The 17824-nt window shown below is 41.6% G+C and overlaps 1 protein-coding gene across 1 annotated transcript in view; it reads right to left on the bottom strand.

The window, feature by feature from the left end:
• The window catches only part of cdh16 (cadherin 16, KSP-cadherin), a 157577-nt gene that overhangs the window by 87396 nt on the left and 52357 nt on the right, over nucleotides 1-17824 (bottom strand). The window contains exons 9-10 of the mRNA XM_060911626.1: nucleotides 14202-14414; nucleotides 5582-5658 (exon numbers count right to left, since the gene is read on the bottom strand). Of these exons, the coding sequence (XP_060767609.1) occupies nucleotides 5582-5658; nucleotides 14202-14414 (290 nt within the window). The remainder of the gene's footprint in view (nucleotides 1-5581; nucleotides 5659-14201; nucleotides 14415-17824) is intronic.

Genomic DNA, 17824 nt, shown 5'->3' with positions numbered 1-17824 from the left:
TGGTTCAGGAAGAACTCGAGGCCATGATCGAAATGGGCATCGTCGAGGAATCCCACAGTGACTGGAGCAGCCCGGTGGTCTTGGTACCCAAGGCCGACGGGTTGGTCCGGTTCTGTGTAGACTATAGAAAAGTCAACGCGGTGTCTAAATTCGACGCGTACCCAATGCCTCGTATTGATGAGTTGCTCGATCGACTAGGCACGGCTCGCTTTTATTCGACACTGGATTTGACAAAGGGTTATTGGCAGATCCCCTGGACTCCATTATCCCAAGAAAAAATGGCCTTTTCCACACCGTTTGACTTACACCAGTTTGTCACACTTCCTTTTGGGCTGTTTGGGGAGCCCGCTACGTTCCAGCGGCTGATGGATAGGGTCCTCCGCCCCCACGCCACCCACGTGGCCGCATACTTAGATGACATCATTATCTATAGTAACGACTGGCCGTGGCACCTACAACACCTGAGGGCCGTCCTTAGGTCACTGAGGCGAGCGGGTCTCACAGCCAACCCGAAGAAGTGTGTGATTGGGCGGGTGGAAGTACAGTATCTGGGCTTCCACTTGGGCAACGGGCAGGTGCATCCCCAAATTAACAAGACCGTAGCAATTGCCGCCTGCCCGAGGCCCAAGACCAAAAAGGGGGTGAAACAGTTCCTGGGGCTGGCTGGCTACTATTGTAGGTTTATACCTAATTATTCGGATGTCACCAGCCCGCTGACTGATCTCACTAAAAAGGGGGCACCAGATCCAGTCCAGTGGACGGAGCAATGCCAGCGGGCTTTTTCTGAGGTGAAGGCTGCACTGTGTGGGGGGCCACTGTTACACTCCCCTGACTTTTCTCTCCCCTTTATGTTACAGACGGATGCATCGGACAGAGGGCTGGGGGCTGTTTTGCCCCAGGGGGTGGAGGGGGAGGACCACCCAGTGCTGTACATCAGTAGGAAGCTGTCGGTGCGTGAGGGGCGCTACAGCACCATTGAAAAAGAGTGCCTGGCAATCAAGTGGGCGGTCCTCGCCCTCTATTACTACCTGCTGGAACGCCCTTTCACCCTCTGTTCGGACCACGCGCTCCTCCAGTGGCTCCACCGCATGAAGGATGCCAATGCACGGATCACCCGTTGGTATCTGGCACTCCAACCCTTTAACTTCAAGGTCATCCACAGGCCAGGGGCACAGATGGTCATGGCGGACTTCCTCTCCCGTCAAGGGGGGGGGGGGGGGAGTCGGCTGCAGGCCGGACGGCCGCCCAGCCACCCGGCCTGAGTCGGGCGGTGGGGGTATGTGGCAGCGGGGGCGTGGTCAAGCGTCGGTCTGTGACCGGAGGACGGAGTCAGGGAAGGTAAGTGGCAGAATCACTGCACCTAATGTTGATTAACATGTGTTTGTGTGTCTTCCCCAGTGACCGTGCCCTATTTAAGGAGAGAGCGAGAGCAGAGGAGGATCTCTCTCCCCAACCAGACACCTGATGTGTGTGTGTGTCTCTGTGTGTGTATGAGAGACCACTGAAAAGTGTCAAAATAAACAAAGAGTTACGAAACTCAGTTCTGGCCTGCCGTCTTCTGTTCTCCTCCCACTCCTACAAACTGCCACAGGCACCTAACCCACAACTACTCCCTGGGCGCTGTAGCATAGCTGCCCACTGCTCTGTGTATGTGTGTGTGCTCATTGCTCACGTGTGTGTGTGTGTGTGTGTGTGTGTGTGTGTGTGTGTGTGTGTGTGTGTGTGTGTGTGTGTGTGTTCACTGCTTCAGATGGGTTAAATGCAGAGGTTAAACTTCACTGTATGCTTAAGTCTGAGTTTGAGTGTACATGAGACAATAAAGAGGCTACTGAAGGTGAATGAACAAATTTTTTATTATTTTCTTTATATAGCTCTGCTTTTTTGCTTTCCCATCCTGCCTCATCAAGTTTTACATCTAACTGTGATTTGATCACTACAGGACTATGTTCAAGTCAGTACACTTGATTGGCACTCAAATTAGGGTCCACATTTGATCACTTGACATAAAAACCGTTGGGTCTGATCAAAGGTGCATTAAAAATTTATATTCCTTTTTATAAAAATACACTTTTCATAAAAAAGTTGCCGGAATTCAGGAATTTGGGCGTCCCCTGATCGAGTTTTGCAAGAATCTCGCTCTTTCGGAGCTCTCAGTGTTGTTACTTTGCTACTGCTCTATCTTAAAAACACCCACGTGCATCTCTGTGCTCCTGCATTATTCACACAGTGTGGGTGAGTGCATGGAGGGGATTTTCCACAAAACAGCTTCCCTTAAAAAAGTGAAGAAAGGTGGCCATTTTTAGAAGATCACCTCAGGAGAAGAAATTGAAAGTTTCCATGAGGAATTACAATTTTTAACTGTTATGTAAAAAAAATGGGGGGTTGGGCATCCACTGGAAGAAGGAGATTTAGGAGAATGCATTACTTTATCTGATTTATTTACACTAAGCGGTGCCGGACCAAGGCCAGGAAGATAATGAAAGACCTCAGCCACCCCGAATATGGACTCTTCTCTCTGTTGAGGTCAGGGAAGCGCTTTCACTCCCATAAGGCCAACACGAAGAGAATGAGGAGGAGATTCTTCCCTCAGGCCATTCAGATTCTTAATCAGGGCAATAACAGTAATAGTAACAAACAATAAAAGACAACACTGGAAAACTACTAGGTATCGTCACCACTTCACCCTCATCCCCTCCATCTCTTACATCCTCTTTATGTAAGTTCATCTGACTACAGTACAATATGTACAATGCATTTCTATAGCAAACCTCTTTGTGCAACCTAATTATAATGCAATATACATTTCAACATATTCGGTGCAGTGCAATCTATTTCTTGTGTGCAATATATTTATACATATTCTGTAAGTTGTATATTCTATATTATTCTATCCACATTCACTGAATATGAGCAATCATGTACTCTGATTGGCTACTCTACTACTAGGCTATCAGCTCATATACCATGAGTAGAGAAAAACAAAATGGCGGAGCGCATCAAGTCAGATATATCACTTTATCAAGTATTTAAAAGAAACAGAAATAGCTAAATAAAAGAATATAGATCCCCCCCATATCGCCTGTTTCATACTCCAGCCCAGTCGGTGGCAGTAATGCACCTTTAAGTTGGTTTGCCAACCACCAAAAAAAGAAGAAAAGAAAATGGCAGTGTGTGTTACTGAACTAATGTTTTGTATAAAGTTTTTATTTATCAAATTTGCTAAAAATAAAAATGTTCTGGGGCGGCACAGTGGTGTAGTGGTTAGCACTGTCGCCTCACAGCAAGAAGGTCCGGGTTCGAGCCCCATGGCCAGCGAGGGCCTTTCTGTGTGGAGTTTGCATGTTCTCCCCGTGTCTGCGTGGGTTTCCTCCGGGTGCTCCGGTTTCCCCCACAGTCCAAAGACATGCAGGTTAGGTTAACTGGTGACTCTAAATTGACCATAGGTGTGAATGTGAGTGTGAAATGGTTGTCTGTGTCTATGTGTCAGCCCTGTGATGACCTGGCGACTTGTCCAGGGTGTACCCCGCCTTTCGCCCGTAGTCAGCTGGGATAGGCTCCAGCTTGCCTGCGACCCTGTAGAACAGGATAAAGCGGCTAGAGATAATGAGATGAGATGAGATATACACACACACACCAGGGCTCGAAATTCATATATTTTTTCACCAGACAGCCGGACTAGTTACCTTCCAAACTAACTAGCCAAACAGAAAATCAACTCACCAAAATTTGTTCATGTATGAATTTTACTTCTGTCAAAAATAACACAAAAGAGAGTAGTTACCATTGTTCATGACTAATGTGCATTTATTTCAAGACCTGAGTATTTTGATACTGTTTATTTTTTTGCACACTTTACAAATTGGCATTTGCTGTTCCACGTCCTCCTCGCAATATCCAAAAAAATGCCAGATGACTAACCCCTTACTAGTTCTTTTAGGAACCAATTCGTCCACTTCCATTTTTAACTTGTCGCTAAAATTGACAGAGCTTACACGGTAGCCTATGCAACACCAGCGATTGCACGAACTGAGTCAGTGCTGTAAACCCTAACTAGGAAATCTTCCCGCAAGTTCCTTTCAGCACCGAGATGTCACCCGGGATTGGTTGGCGATTGCGTGACATTATTGTTTTTTTACCCTTAGGCAGCCTCTCACGTTACTGCCTGAGGGACAGGGAGAAAACCACCGGAAAAGGTTTTGAACAAACGCAACAAACACGAAACAAATGCAAGTCGGCAGATGACCATAAAATACTCGATAGTTACAATATAATAATTATATGTATCTCACACAGAATTTTCGGAGATATATCGAGTATATTCGATATATCGCACAGCCTTAGTCTGAATCTTCGCTTCATATATATTTTTTATTTTCAACTAGCCAGCCGGGCTGGCTAGTGACAGGAATTACCCGCCAAATGACAAATTAAGTCGCCCCAGGCGACCGGACCACCGCAAATTTCGAGCCCTGCACACACATTCTGTATATTGTGTATATTCTGAAGAGCTCCATCATTACATTCTTATTTTTTAAATTCTTATTTTTTATATTTATTATATTCTATTTTACTCCCTTTCCTTTTTTACCACTCCTCCCCCCCCAAAAAAAAAATATCCTCACGACCTACGGAGCATTGCAATAAGCATTTCACTGCACGTCGTACTCTGTATGATTGTGTATGTGACAAATAAATTTGAAATTAAAATGCTTAATGTTGGAAACCCTCATGCTATTTATCTGAAATTTTGTTCAAAAATAAATTAATTGACATCATCATTAGTGATTACTGTTGCCCTTTCTGTTGAAAGGTGCCAATAATTCTGGGGTTGACTATTTTTTTTTCTAGTTTTATGTTTGCAGTTTACACTGTTCATAGTTTAATATCTTCCAGTTTTGACATCCTGTTAGTTGTTTGCTTCAAAGTGTTTTGAGTCCAGCTGAAGATTCATGGAAAATTCTGCATTTATGTCTTAATCCTGGATCCAAAATAATAACTATGCTAGCTATCAAAAAAATTTGTGTTAATTTCAAATAAAATTTTAACTGCTTTGTTTAATGTGTTGGAATGTGTCTATTTTCAGAGGCCTTATCTTACTGCAGTATTGACTAAAGGATACATGTTACTGAGGTGGTATGATTTGCTTTTGAATAACCGGTCTTCCCAGAGATTAATCTGATTAGCACTGAGAACACTGTCCATTTGGAGCTCTGAACAGGAAAGCCCTTTGCAATATCAGCCCTTTCCTATAAGCCTGAAATTAATTTGTGGATTCACCTGAAAGGTCTTTACTTCGTTCACATCAGTAAATCTAATCAGCATCTGCCAGACTAGAGCATAGACATACACCTGTTCATGCAGCACCTCATACACACAAATACATTAGTGAAATTTAATGAAAATTGAAATACACAAATCAATAACAGCGTACACAAAATATAAGCATACAATGGTCAGACACAAATACACTAAGTCCGCATTAGCAATTTCTACAGATTCAAAAACATGCAGAATCACTCACAGAGTAATACTTATCCTCACAAGACCTCACAGAAAGACAGACACACAGCAGTGCACATACCTCATGCTGAGAGAAGACAGGTGGGTTGTTGTTCTCATCCAGAACTTTAACTATCACTGTGCAGGAGCTGTTCAGCCCTGCAGAAAGAGTAAGACACGACTTATGGTCACTTCATAACATTATCATTATTACTGTTAACCTCCATCACTGATCATCCAGTTATATTTAATAACCAACAGCATGACATGCAATGAACAATCTTTCAAATAATTTATTATGTGTCATGTAACACTTATGTGTCATAGTGTACATGTATCAACCTAAACAGACACATAAAGTTAGTGTTTAACTAAAATACTCATACAAAAATGTATTTATCTACAATACACTATAAATACCAAGAAGGACATCTGGACTGTAATGCACTGTTTCCTATAAACACCACGTCTTGTGCACATTTGCTTCCTCTGTCTGATATTTAGCATGATCTGAAATTGACGCCAAAAACTGGAGGTCATTTTCAGTTGGTGGGAAAAAAGACCAGCATAGATCTTTCCTCAAATCTTTTTCTGTGACTGTGCTTCTTTTTCTACTTTCAAAACTGAATTAAAGACGTTTCTGTTCAATGAACACTTCTCTTCCTCCTTTACTGCTTAATCTGCGTTTTTTTTCTCCTTCCTCTATATAAAGTAACCTTGGGATTGTGAAAGGCACTAGATAAATGAGACTTAATTATAATTATTTTCAGAGGTGGACAGTAAAGAAGTACATTTACTTGAGTACTGTACTTAAGTACACTTTTTGAGTATCTGTACTTTACTTGAGTATTTTTTTTGGAAACTTATGACTTTAACTTCACTACATTTGAAAGACAAATATCGTACTTTTCACTCCACTACATTTCTATCAAGGTCCTCGTTACTCATTACTATGAAGCGGCTTTGAAAGTGGATGTTTTTTTCTTTTCTAAAACACAATTGATTTTTTTCGCAGGTGACACTGAGACAGCCTATCAGTTATCACTAGGGTCATTTCATGTCCATAGACTGTATAAAATCAAGTTCAGTGATTTCTCAGCAGTGTTATTTGAACTCGATCAGTTGATGGCAGAATTGAAGGAGGCGGTTCTTCTGAGGAATGCATGCACCCATGGCCCATGAACCCATGCTTCAGTTTTCTGAAAGGATTAACGATTCATTTAGTTTTAAATGTTTGCTTTGTTTACCTAAAACGAACCACATCACGGCCTACAAAAACTCGCCATCCAACCTGCGGAAGCATATTGAGGTATGTAAACCTTTTATTCCAAGAGAAAGTTTGCAATGAAGTTGTCTGTGCTTTTAGAGCTAGCGAACATTGCAATAGCTATGTAGTCTGGTTAGTCAAATGAATTTCTATGGATTTGCCCGCCAAGTTGCCATCGCCTTTTCCACAACTAACGTTAACACATAGCTAATTAACTTGGACACTGTTAGTTAGCATGTAAAAACGGAGTTATGCTAACATGAATAATGTTAACTTATCTGAAGTCCTTTCAGAAATGTTTTAGCATAATCTTGCCAAATAAACAATGTAGAAATCTTTCTTTTCTAATAACATTAGCTACCCAATATGATTTTGAGTTTAAAAAGAGTTTGCTAGCATGTCAGGTGGAGTTTCACTGACTAGCTAGCTTAAATTTAAACCAACATGATGCACAGCATGCATTCATTTTGTGAATTCACAGAATAATCCAGTAGGTTGCTTCAGAGGTTTTGTAATCATTGTGTCAATAATATAACAATGTGTTGACAGAAAATGTACTTTTAATACTTAAGTATTTTTAAAAACAAGTACTTCAGTACTTTAACTTAAGTAAAAATTTGACTGGGCAACTTTCACTTGTATTGGAGTAACTTTTGACCAGTGGGATCAGTACTTTGACTTAAATAATGAAGTTGGGCACTTTGTCCACCTCTGATTATTTTTTTTCCCCCCACAAACAGAGTTTATTGAATATAACAAAGGAGTGTTCTACCCTTGTGAAATGACATAGTATTGTATCTCGATACATGATCAATGTGTGTGTGTGTGTGTGTGTGTATATATATATATATATATATATATATATATATATATATATATAAGACCTAAGTATCTAATAGTCCGAAGACCTAAGTGACTTAAACGGTCAATAACCAGTATAATAAAAATGAGCGCCATTATGGCAGAGAGACCACACCTACTTTATTAGAATGGGCAGGCTTAGTGACCACGCCTACTTTATTAGGACTGACAGGCAGAGAGACCAAACCTACTTTATTAGAATGGGCAGGCTTAGTGACCACAGAGAGGTTAAACCTACTTTATTAGGCCCAACAGACAGAGATAATACGTCTACTTTATTACAACTGATAGGCATAGAGAAACCATGCCTACTTTATTAGAAGGGACAGGTTTAATGACCACATCTACTTCATTAGGACCAACAGGCAGAGACCTAACTTAGTTTATTAGGACCAACAGGCAGAGACCACACCTACCTTATTACAAATGGCAGGCAGAGAGACCACACCTAATTCATTAGGACTAACAGGCAGAGAGACCTAACTTCCTTTATTGTGACCAACAAGCAGAGAGACCTAACCTACTTTATTAGGACCAACAGGCACAGATGTCTAGTCTACTTTAGTGGAACCAACATGCAGAGAGACCACACCTACTTTATTACAAGTGACAGGCAGAGAGACCACACCGACTTCATTTGGACTGACAGGCAGAGAGACTCAATTTACTTTATTTTGACCAACAGGCAGAGAGATCTTCTATCCATCCATTCATTATCTCTAGCCACTTATCCTGTTCTACAGGTAAGCTGGAACTGATCCCAGCTGACTATGGGAGAGAGGCAGGATACACCCTCAACAAGTCGCCAGCTTATTGCAGGGCTGACAGGCAGAGAAACCTAACTTGGTTTATTAGGCCAACAGGCAGAGAGTCCTAACTTACTTTATTGGGACCAACAGGAAGAGAGAACTTACTTTATTAGGACCAACAGGAAGAGAGACCTAACTTACTTTATTGGGACCAACAGGCAGAGACCACACCTATCTTATTACAACTGGCAGGCAGAGAGACCACACCTATTTCATTAGGACTGACAGGAAGAGAGACCTAACCTACTTTATTGGGACCAACAAGCAGAGAAACCTAACTTATTTTATTAGGACCAACAGGCAGAGAGACCTAATTTTCTTTATTGGAACCAACAGACAGAGAGACCTAACTTAGTTTATTAGGACCAACAAGCAGAAAGACCTAATGTACTTCAGTAGGACCGACAGGCAGAGAGACCTAACTTAGTTTATTAGGACCAACAGGCAGAGAGACCTAACCTACTTTATTGGGACCAACAGGCAGAGAGACCTAACTTACTTTATGGGGACCAACAGACAGAGAGGCCGAATTTACTTTATTAGGACCAACAGGCAAAGAGACCTAACTTACTTCATTAGGACTGACAGGCAGAGATATCTTCCATCCATCCATCCATTATCTCTAGCCACTTATCCTGTTCTACAGGGTCACAGGTAAGCTGGAGCCAATCCCAGTTGACTATGGGCGAGAGATGGGGTACACCCTCGATAAGTTGCTAGATTATTGCAGGGCTGACAGGCAGAGAAACCTAACTTAGTTTATTAGGGCCAACAGGCAGAGAGTCCTAACTTACTTTATTGGGACCAACAGGCAGAGAGACCTAACATACTTTATTAGGACTGACAGTCAGAGAGACCAAACCTACTTTATTAGGACTGACAGTCAGAAAGACCTAACCTACTTTATTGCAGTAGGTTAGGACTCTCTCAATGTGAGAGAGGCCTTCAGTTGCTTAGAAGTTACCCTGGGGTCCTTTGTGACCTTGCTGACTATTACACGCCTTGCTCTTGGAGTGATCTTTGTTGGTTGACCACTCCTGGGGAGGGTAACAATGGTCTTGAATTGCCTCCTTTTGTCTGACTGTGGATTGGTGGAGTCCAAACTCTTTAGATATGGTTTTGTAATCTCTTCCAGCCTGATGAGCATCAACAACACTGTTTCTGAGATCCTCAGAAATCTCCTTTGTTCGTGCCATGATACACTTCCACAAACATGTGTTGTGAAGATCAGACTTTGATAGCTTCCTGTTCTTTAAATAAAACAGGGTGCCCACTCACACCTGATTGTCATCCCATTATTTTAAAACACCTGACTCTAATTTCACCTGCAAATTAACTTCTAATCCTAGAGGTTCACATATTTTTGCCACTCACAGATATGTAAGATAATTTTCCACAAAAAAATGACCAAGCATACTATTTTTGTCTCATTTGTGTAACTGGGTTCCCTTTATCTACTTTTAGGACTTTGAAAATCTGATGAGGTTTTAGAGCATATTTATGCAGAAATATAGAAAATTCTAAAGGTACTCAAACTTTCAAGCACCACTGTAACTTATTTTATTAGGACCAACAGGCAGAGAGACCTAACCTACTTTATTAGGACCAACAGGCAGAGAGACCTACAGTAACTTGGTTTATTAGGACCAACAAGCAGAGACACCTAACTTACTTTATTGGGACCAACAGGCAGAGAGACCTAAACCACTTTATTAGGACTAACAGGCAGAGAGACCTAACTTAGTGTCTTAGGACCAACAAGCAGAGAGACCTAACTTCGTTTGTTAGGACTAACAAGCAGAGAGCCCTAACTTACTTTATTGGGACCAGCAGGCAGAGACACCTAACTTACTTTATGAGGGCCAACAGGCAGAGGCCACACCTACCTTATTACAACTGGCAGGCAGAGAAACCACACCTACTTCATTAGGACTGACAGGCAGGGAGACCTAATTTAATTTACTAGGACCAACAGGCAGGGAGACCTAACTTAATTTATTAGGACCAACAAGAAGAGAGACTTACCTTAGTTTATTAGGACCAACAAGTGGAGAGACCTAACTTACTTCATTAGGACTGACAGGCAGAGAGACCTAAACCACTTTATTAGGACCAACAGCCAGAGACACCTAACTTACTTCATTAGGACTGACAGACAGAAATACCTAACCTACTTTATTGGAATGGGCATGCTTAGTGACCACAGAAAGGCTAAACCTACTTTATTAGGACCAACAGGCAGAGAGACATAACTTACTTTATTGTGACCAACAGGCAGAGAGACCTAACCTACCTTATTAGGGCCAACAGGCAGAGAGGCCTAACTTACTTTATTGGGACCAACACGCAGAGACCACACCTACCTTATTACAACTGGCAGGCAGAGAGACCACACCTACTTCATTAGGACCAACAGGCAGAGAGACCTAACTTAGTTTATTAGGATCAACAAGCAGAGAGACCTAACTTTCTTTATTAGGACTGACTGAAAGAGAGACCTAACCTCCTTTTTTAGGACAAACAGGCAGAGAGACCTAACTTACTTTATTAGGATGAACAAGCAGAGATACCTAACTTACTTTATTGGGACCAACAGACAGAAAGAACTAACTAACTTTATAGTGACCAACAGGCAGAGAGACCTAACCTACCTTATTAGGACCAATAGGCAGAGAGACCTAACTTATTTTATTGGGACCAACAGGCAGAGAGACCACACCTACTTTATTACAACTGGCAGGCAGGGAGACCACACCTACTTCATTAAGGCTGACAGGCAGAGAGACCTAACCTACCTTATTAGGGCCAACAGGCAGAGAGACCTAACTTACTTTATTGGGACCAACACACAGAGACCACACCTACCTTATTACAACTGGCAAGCAGACAGACCACACCTACTTCATTAGGACTTACAGGCAGAGAGACCTAACCTACTTTATTAGAATGGGCAGGCTCAGGGTCCACAGAGAGGCTAAACCTACTTTATTAGGACCAACAGGCAGAGAGACAATTGACATTAGGATTAACAGGCAGAGAGACTACATCTACTTTATCACAACTGGCAGGCAGAGAAACCATGCCTACTTTATTAGAATGGGCAGGCTTAATGACCACACCTACTTCATTAGGATTGACGGGCAGAGAGACGTAACCTATTTTATTAGGACCAACAGGCAGAGTGACTTAACTTCCTTTATTAGGACAAACAGGCATAGAGACTAGAGGTCTGTGCGGGTCGGATTTTTCAGTCCCGCGCCCGCCCGCATTGTGCAGTCCCACTCGCGCCCGCAAAGAATTATGATTTTTAGTCCCGCGCTCGCGCGCCCACAAAAAAATTATGATTTTCAGTCCCGCTCCCACCCGCAAATCCCGCATGACGCAGACATTCGCGTTATTTCTCAGGAAAGTTCTTGTGACAAGACTCTTGACACAGCGTGATGGTGCCCCGCCCCCTACTTTGAGTGGATTTCAGAATAAATATCTAAAGCTCACGTTATTATTTACCTTGTTTTGGAATTCAGCATATACTGTCTCCAACAATAATAGTTAATGCTGTCAAACAATTAAGATATTTAATCGCGAATCACACATTTCTGTCATAAGAGAAACCATTGTAATTCTCTGATCAGTATAAGAAAGTGAATGGGCTTGCTTTGTACCAACGGGGTTTTTTTTTATTACAAAGCAGAGTTAGTAAGAAAAGTGAATTGACTTATTGCTTGAGTTAGTCTACAACTTTAGTCAGAGAGACATGTTACACAGTGACGGTAGGCTTGACTCAGTGCTATCCCAGAAATCCTTCCTGTAATATGCAAATTTGGCCGCCTCTGATTGGACAGCCAAATTTGCATATTACAGGAAGGATTTCTGGGATAGCATTGAGCAGGCCCGGCGCCAGGAACAGTTTACTAAGGGGGCAATTAGAAATCGCAAGGGGGCAAATATTTTTCATATAGTGTGTAGTAGTGATGGCGGTCTGACAACGTGTTTCAAACAATTAACTGCGCCAACCACAAAACCACGGCCCCGAAGGTTGCTTTAGTCCGGGAAAATCATGTGACATGTTACCAGGGCAGTTGCGCTTTATCAACACCCGTGCCCACCTGTTAACCCTCCCCTCCGATTTTCTCACAGACACGCGTTACAACCGGAAAGATGCCAAACATACAACAACACACACAAACCTACAGGCAAGTCCTTTAAATTTAAAATACATACAAATAGCTCCGCGGCATGAAAACAAAACGTCAATGCAAGTCTAAGGTACTTGGCTCGGCGGCCAAAATCATAATTTAAAAAAATCAACAGACCCCGCGGCTGCACCAGTAATAGCCTTCCTGACTCGCACCGAGTCAACGCTAACCACTTAATCCGCGATCCCAGTTTAGGCGTGAAGGGGACTAAACACTCTGAAGTGATGAATTTTCACCCCCGCTGCATGGGGGGTGACGTCAACGACACATATTCTTACGCTATTTGCGCACAAAGCGGACCATATATGAACACATGCACCAACATAAACGGAGATAAACTTAGCCTACAAAGAAAGAAAATAGATTCATAACATTGTGATTGAATTCGTTTAATTCGGTGGGGGAAAGACTACTCCCGTAAACTGACTGCATATTACAGGATATTGCAGAGACAGTGCACTTGTAAGTGTACATGTAAAACCCCCGCCCGCACGACCCCTCCCCTTGTCCTTATCACAAGTCTGTGTGTGCGCGGCTGTGTCAGCATTACATATCTATGTCTAAAACAGGTGATTTATGTGAAATGTATTTTTGTGCAATACGCAACCACTTAATATTTCGTATTTGAAAATGCAAATTATTAATACGTCTATAATACATTATATTTTCATAAGAAAACAATAAAGTGATCTGAGTCTCCGTTGAGGGGGCGGGGCTGTAGCCACGAGGGGGCGACGCCCCCTTTCGCCCCCCCACGGCGCCGGGCTTGGCATTGAGTCAAGCCTACCGTCACTGTGTAACATGTCTCTCTGACTAAAGTTGTAGACTAACGCAAGCCGTAAATCACTTTACTCATGGTTCTCTTGCTAGCTGGGTGTGAACTGCGAGTTATTAGAATGATCAATGGCAATCTAACTCTCTCTACAAATTTAGGCATCTTAAAATGTTTTTATTAATGCCAAATAAAATATCCAGCATGAATTATATATGATAGACATAAATTAATAATTTATATATTTTATTTCAAGCACGTTTTTAGTTAGTGGGACTGCAGCTTATCACCGCTCCCGCCCGCGCGCTCATATGTGCACTTCCGGTCCCGCCCGCGCCCGCAATGAGCTTTCAAAATTTGTCCCGCGCCGCACTGCTTTGCGGCGGGGGCTCTAAGAGAGACCACACCTATTTCATTAGGACTGATAGGCAAAGAGAGACCACACCTCCTTCACTGAACCTACATTGATTCAGTCACAATCATGTTCCATCTTTTGACCAATGCACAGTACTTTATTTAAATATTGGGACTGATGCATCAGGCAGTCTTTTCAATCATGTGGTTAAGGGTCTGGGTTACTGATCGGAAGGCTGGGGGTTCAAGCCCCAGTATCTCCAAGCTGCCACTGTTGGGCTCTAGTGCAAGGCATTTAACTTGCTATGCTCCAGGGGCCCCATATCATGGCTTACTCTGACCTCAACTTCCTAAGAAACAGGGATATGTGAAAAAAAATTGTCACTGTAATGTATATGTGACAAAGTAATCGTTGATTGTCATGGGGATATATTGTGTGTAACCTTTAGCATCCTCAGCAATGATTGTGAGTGTGTATTGTGCTGCTGTGCCCTCCATGCTGTCAGCCTGCACTGTGATCACCCCGGAATCTCGGTCCACACGGAAAAGTTGGCGTGGGCTTTCTGGCACCTGCCCTGCCAATCTGTAAAATATCCGCACGTTATCCGTTTTGGGGTCATCATTATCAGCAGCCTGGACTGTGAGAATTTCAGTTCCTGTTGGACATCGAGGAAATATAATAAGAAGGATGAAAATCCCTGTAGCCATACCCTTAACATCCTATTTATTACTTTAAATTAATTTGTTTTGAAGACTATAAATTTTTGTGTATATTATATAATAAATTGCTTGATATGACAGTTCTACAAAAATGCCATAAGATTTAATTATGTATGACACAAAATAACCTGCATATAAAGTTAAATACTAGAGCAGCGGCTACAATTATCGACACCTTAACGATCTTTGGGCCATTGCAAAAGTAGGAAAGACTTTCAATACATAAACTGTGCATGAATAATTATTCAAACCTCCACTTGGGGAAAAAAATGAGTTGATTCCCGATTACTTAGCATATCCGATCACGTGACACCGTTCCACAATTATCGACACCTTTGTCCACTGTTATCAACACTGTTCCACAATTATCGACATCCAGATGATTATTTATTCAAAATATTCAGTATGTGGTATTAAGTTAACAAAACATATTTTTTATTTAAAATTTGTTTTACATAAACTTATATTTAGTACAAAATATCTTTTATGTAAATATATCGATGTCGGTGCTTATGTAAATGAGGAAGTAATTCTAATGTTTGTAAACAAATGAACTGATAATGTTTAACGTGTGTCAGAAAATCATTTTGTTCCAATTTCTACCCACTTTCTAAGTATTTTCACTGTTGTTTGTATTAATTTCTGGTTTTGTAGTTTACCAATAAATGTCAACAGGCAATGGACATGAAAATCCTGGTCAAAGGTTGCATGTCATTCCTCAAACCAAAATATAAACTGTCTACTGATATTGTGATATGTGGTAGATATTTACAACAAACTGCAAATATATATATATATATATATATATATATATATATATATATATATATATATATTAGCACTGTTGCCTCACAGCAAGAAGGTCCTTGGTTTGAGTCCAGTGGCTGACGGGGGCCTTTCTGCGTGGAGTTTGCATGTTCTCCCCGTGTCTGCATGGGTTTCCTCTGGGTGCTCTGGTTTCCTCCAAAGACATGCAGGTTAGGTTAATTGGTGGCTCTAAATTGACCATAGGTGTGAACTGTTGTTTGTCTCTATGTGTCAGCCCTGCGATGATCTGGCAACTTGTCCAGGGTGTACTCCGCCTCTTGCCCATAGTCAAGAGTCAGCTGGGATAGGCTCCAGCTTGCCTGCGACCCTGCACAGGATAAGTGGTAACAGAGGATGGATGGATGGATGGATGGATGGATGGGTGGAATATTTCAAGGATGTAATTTTTTATATGCTAGGAATTTAATTCTGGTCTAATTCTATTTATTGCAATATGATTCCAAATACTATATAAGCATTCCATTCTGTTATGAATCAGAAAAAATATTATTATAAATCACAACACTTATTTTTTTAAGTACTTCATCTACGTACTTCAACAATGTTACACAAAGATTGATCCATAACAGTTGTAAATGTCACTTAATTCCACAGGGTGTCGATAATGGTGGACACTGGTGAAAGTGATCACTATTATCGACACTTCATGTGACTTCTCAAACGCGCTTTTAGATACAAAATGGCAACTGTCAAATGAAAGAGTAAGAAACAAAGTAGGTTTCGACAAGGAGCTCATGAAATATTGGTGAATTTTATAAGTAAAAACATGTCCATGATCTTTCCACTATGCTTACCTGTGATGATAACATCCAGGTTTTCCTCAAATTGCTGATCGTGCGAAAAAAATTCCATCTCGGGTAACGAGCTGTGTCATCAGACGACAAGATCAAAGGGGGGCTTCTGGGTGATTAATTAACTAATAATAACTGCTGTAACTGAAACTCGCCTTTGTAAAATTGTTTTTTATTGATAAATCTGAAAAGGTGTTGATAATTGTGGACTGTCGATAATTGTATCCGCCTCTCTAGTAGCTTTTCAAAATTTTAAGCTTTCACTGTTTCTTGAAAGTATCTGCAACTACAGTGTAAATATTTGCTATTTTGATTAGTTTACACACTCAAATTAATTCCCCCAAAATATTATCACATATTTATACCTTAGGGTATAAAGATTCAGATTTTATAGTATATAGCAATGCAAACTGCTTTGCTTTCATTCCAATATATCGCTTCTATTCAGTGATCAATCAATATAATCAATATTGATTTAAATGGGTTCCTTCTCATGAAGCCCTTCTTATGCTTGAGGATTATAAAAGTTGCCACTAACCATCATTTCTTGTTCAGAGTAATATAAAGTGCACATTTTAAGACTTAGGTCACCCTGTTACTCTCAAGTATGGTGATGTTGAGTATTCAAAATCCATCACTTTTAGGTTATTTGTATTTAAGCAATAATTACTGATTCATTCTGCAATAACTGTCATACAGTGGTGCTTGAAAGTTTGTGAACCCTTTAGAATTTTTTATATTTCTGCAGAAATATGAACTAAAACATCATCAGATTTTCACACAAGTCCTAAAAGTAGATAAAGAGAACCCAGTTAAACAAAGGAGACAAAAATATTCTACTTGGTCATTTATTTATTGAGGAAAATGATCCAATATTAGGCGGCACGGTGGTGTAGTGGTTAGCGCTGTCGTCTCACAGCAAGAAGGTCTGGGTTCGAGCCCCGTGGCCAGCGAGGGCCTTTCTGTGCGGAGTTTGCATGTTCTCCCCGTGTCCGCGTGGGTTTGCTCCAGTTTCCCCCACAGTCCAAAGACATGCAGGTTAGGTTAACTGGTGACTCTGAATTGACCGTGAGTGTGAATGGTTGTCTGTGTCTATGTGTCAGCCCTGTGATGACTTGGCGACTTGTCCAGGGTGTACCCCGCCTTTCGCCCGTAGTCAGCTGGGATAGGCTCCAGCTTGCCTGCGACCCTGTAGAACAGGATAAAGCGGCTAGAGATAATGAGATGAGATCCAATATTACATATCTGTGAGTGGCAAAAGTATTTTTGCTTTCAGTATGTGGTGTGGCCAACCCTGCGATAACCTGGCGACTTGTCCAGGGTGTACCCCGCCTCTCACCCACAGTCAGCTGGGATAGGCTCCAGCTTGCCTGCAACCCTGTAGAATAGGATAAGCAGCTACAGATAATGGATGGATGGATGTGGTGTGACCCCCTTGTACAGCAATAACTGCAACTTAATGTTTCTGGTAACTGTTGATCAGTCCTGCACACCGGCTTGGAGGAATTTTAGCCCATTCCTCCGTACAGAACAGTTTCAACTCTGGGATGTTGGTGGGTTTCCTCATAAGAACTGCTCGCTTCAGGTCCTTCCACAACATTTTGATTAGATTAAGGTCAGGACTTTGACTTGGCCATTCCAAAACATTAACTTTATTCTTCTTTAACCATTCTTTGGTAGAACGACTTGTGTGCTTAGGGTCGTCTTGCTTCTCTTGAGATTCAGTT

The sequence above is a fragment of the Neoarius graeffei genome, chromosome 27 (assembly GCF_027579695.1).
Source record: "Neoarius graeffei isolate fNeoGra1 chromosome 27, fNeoGra1.pri, whole genome shotgun sequence".
Taxonomy (NCBI): Eukaryota; Metazoa; Chordata; class Actinopteri; order Siluriformes; family Ariidae; genus Neoarius; species Neoarius graeffei.
The sequence above is the reverse complement of the archived record's forward strand: the minus strand, read 5'-3'. Positions and strand labels throughout refer to the sequence as shown.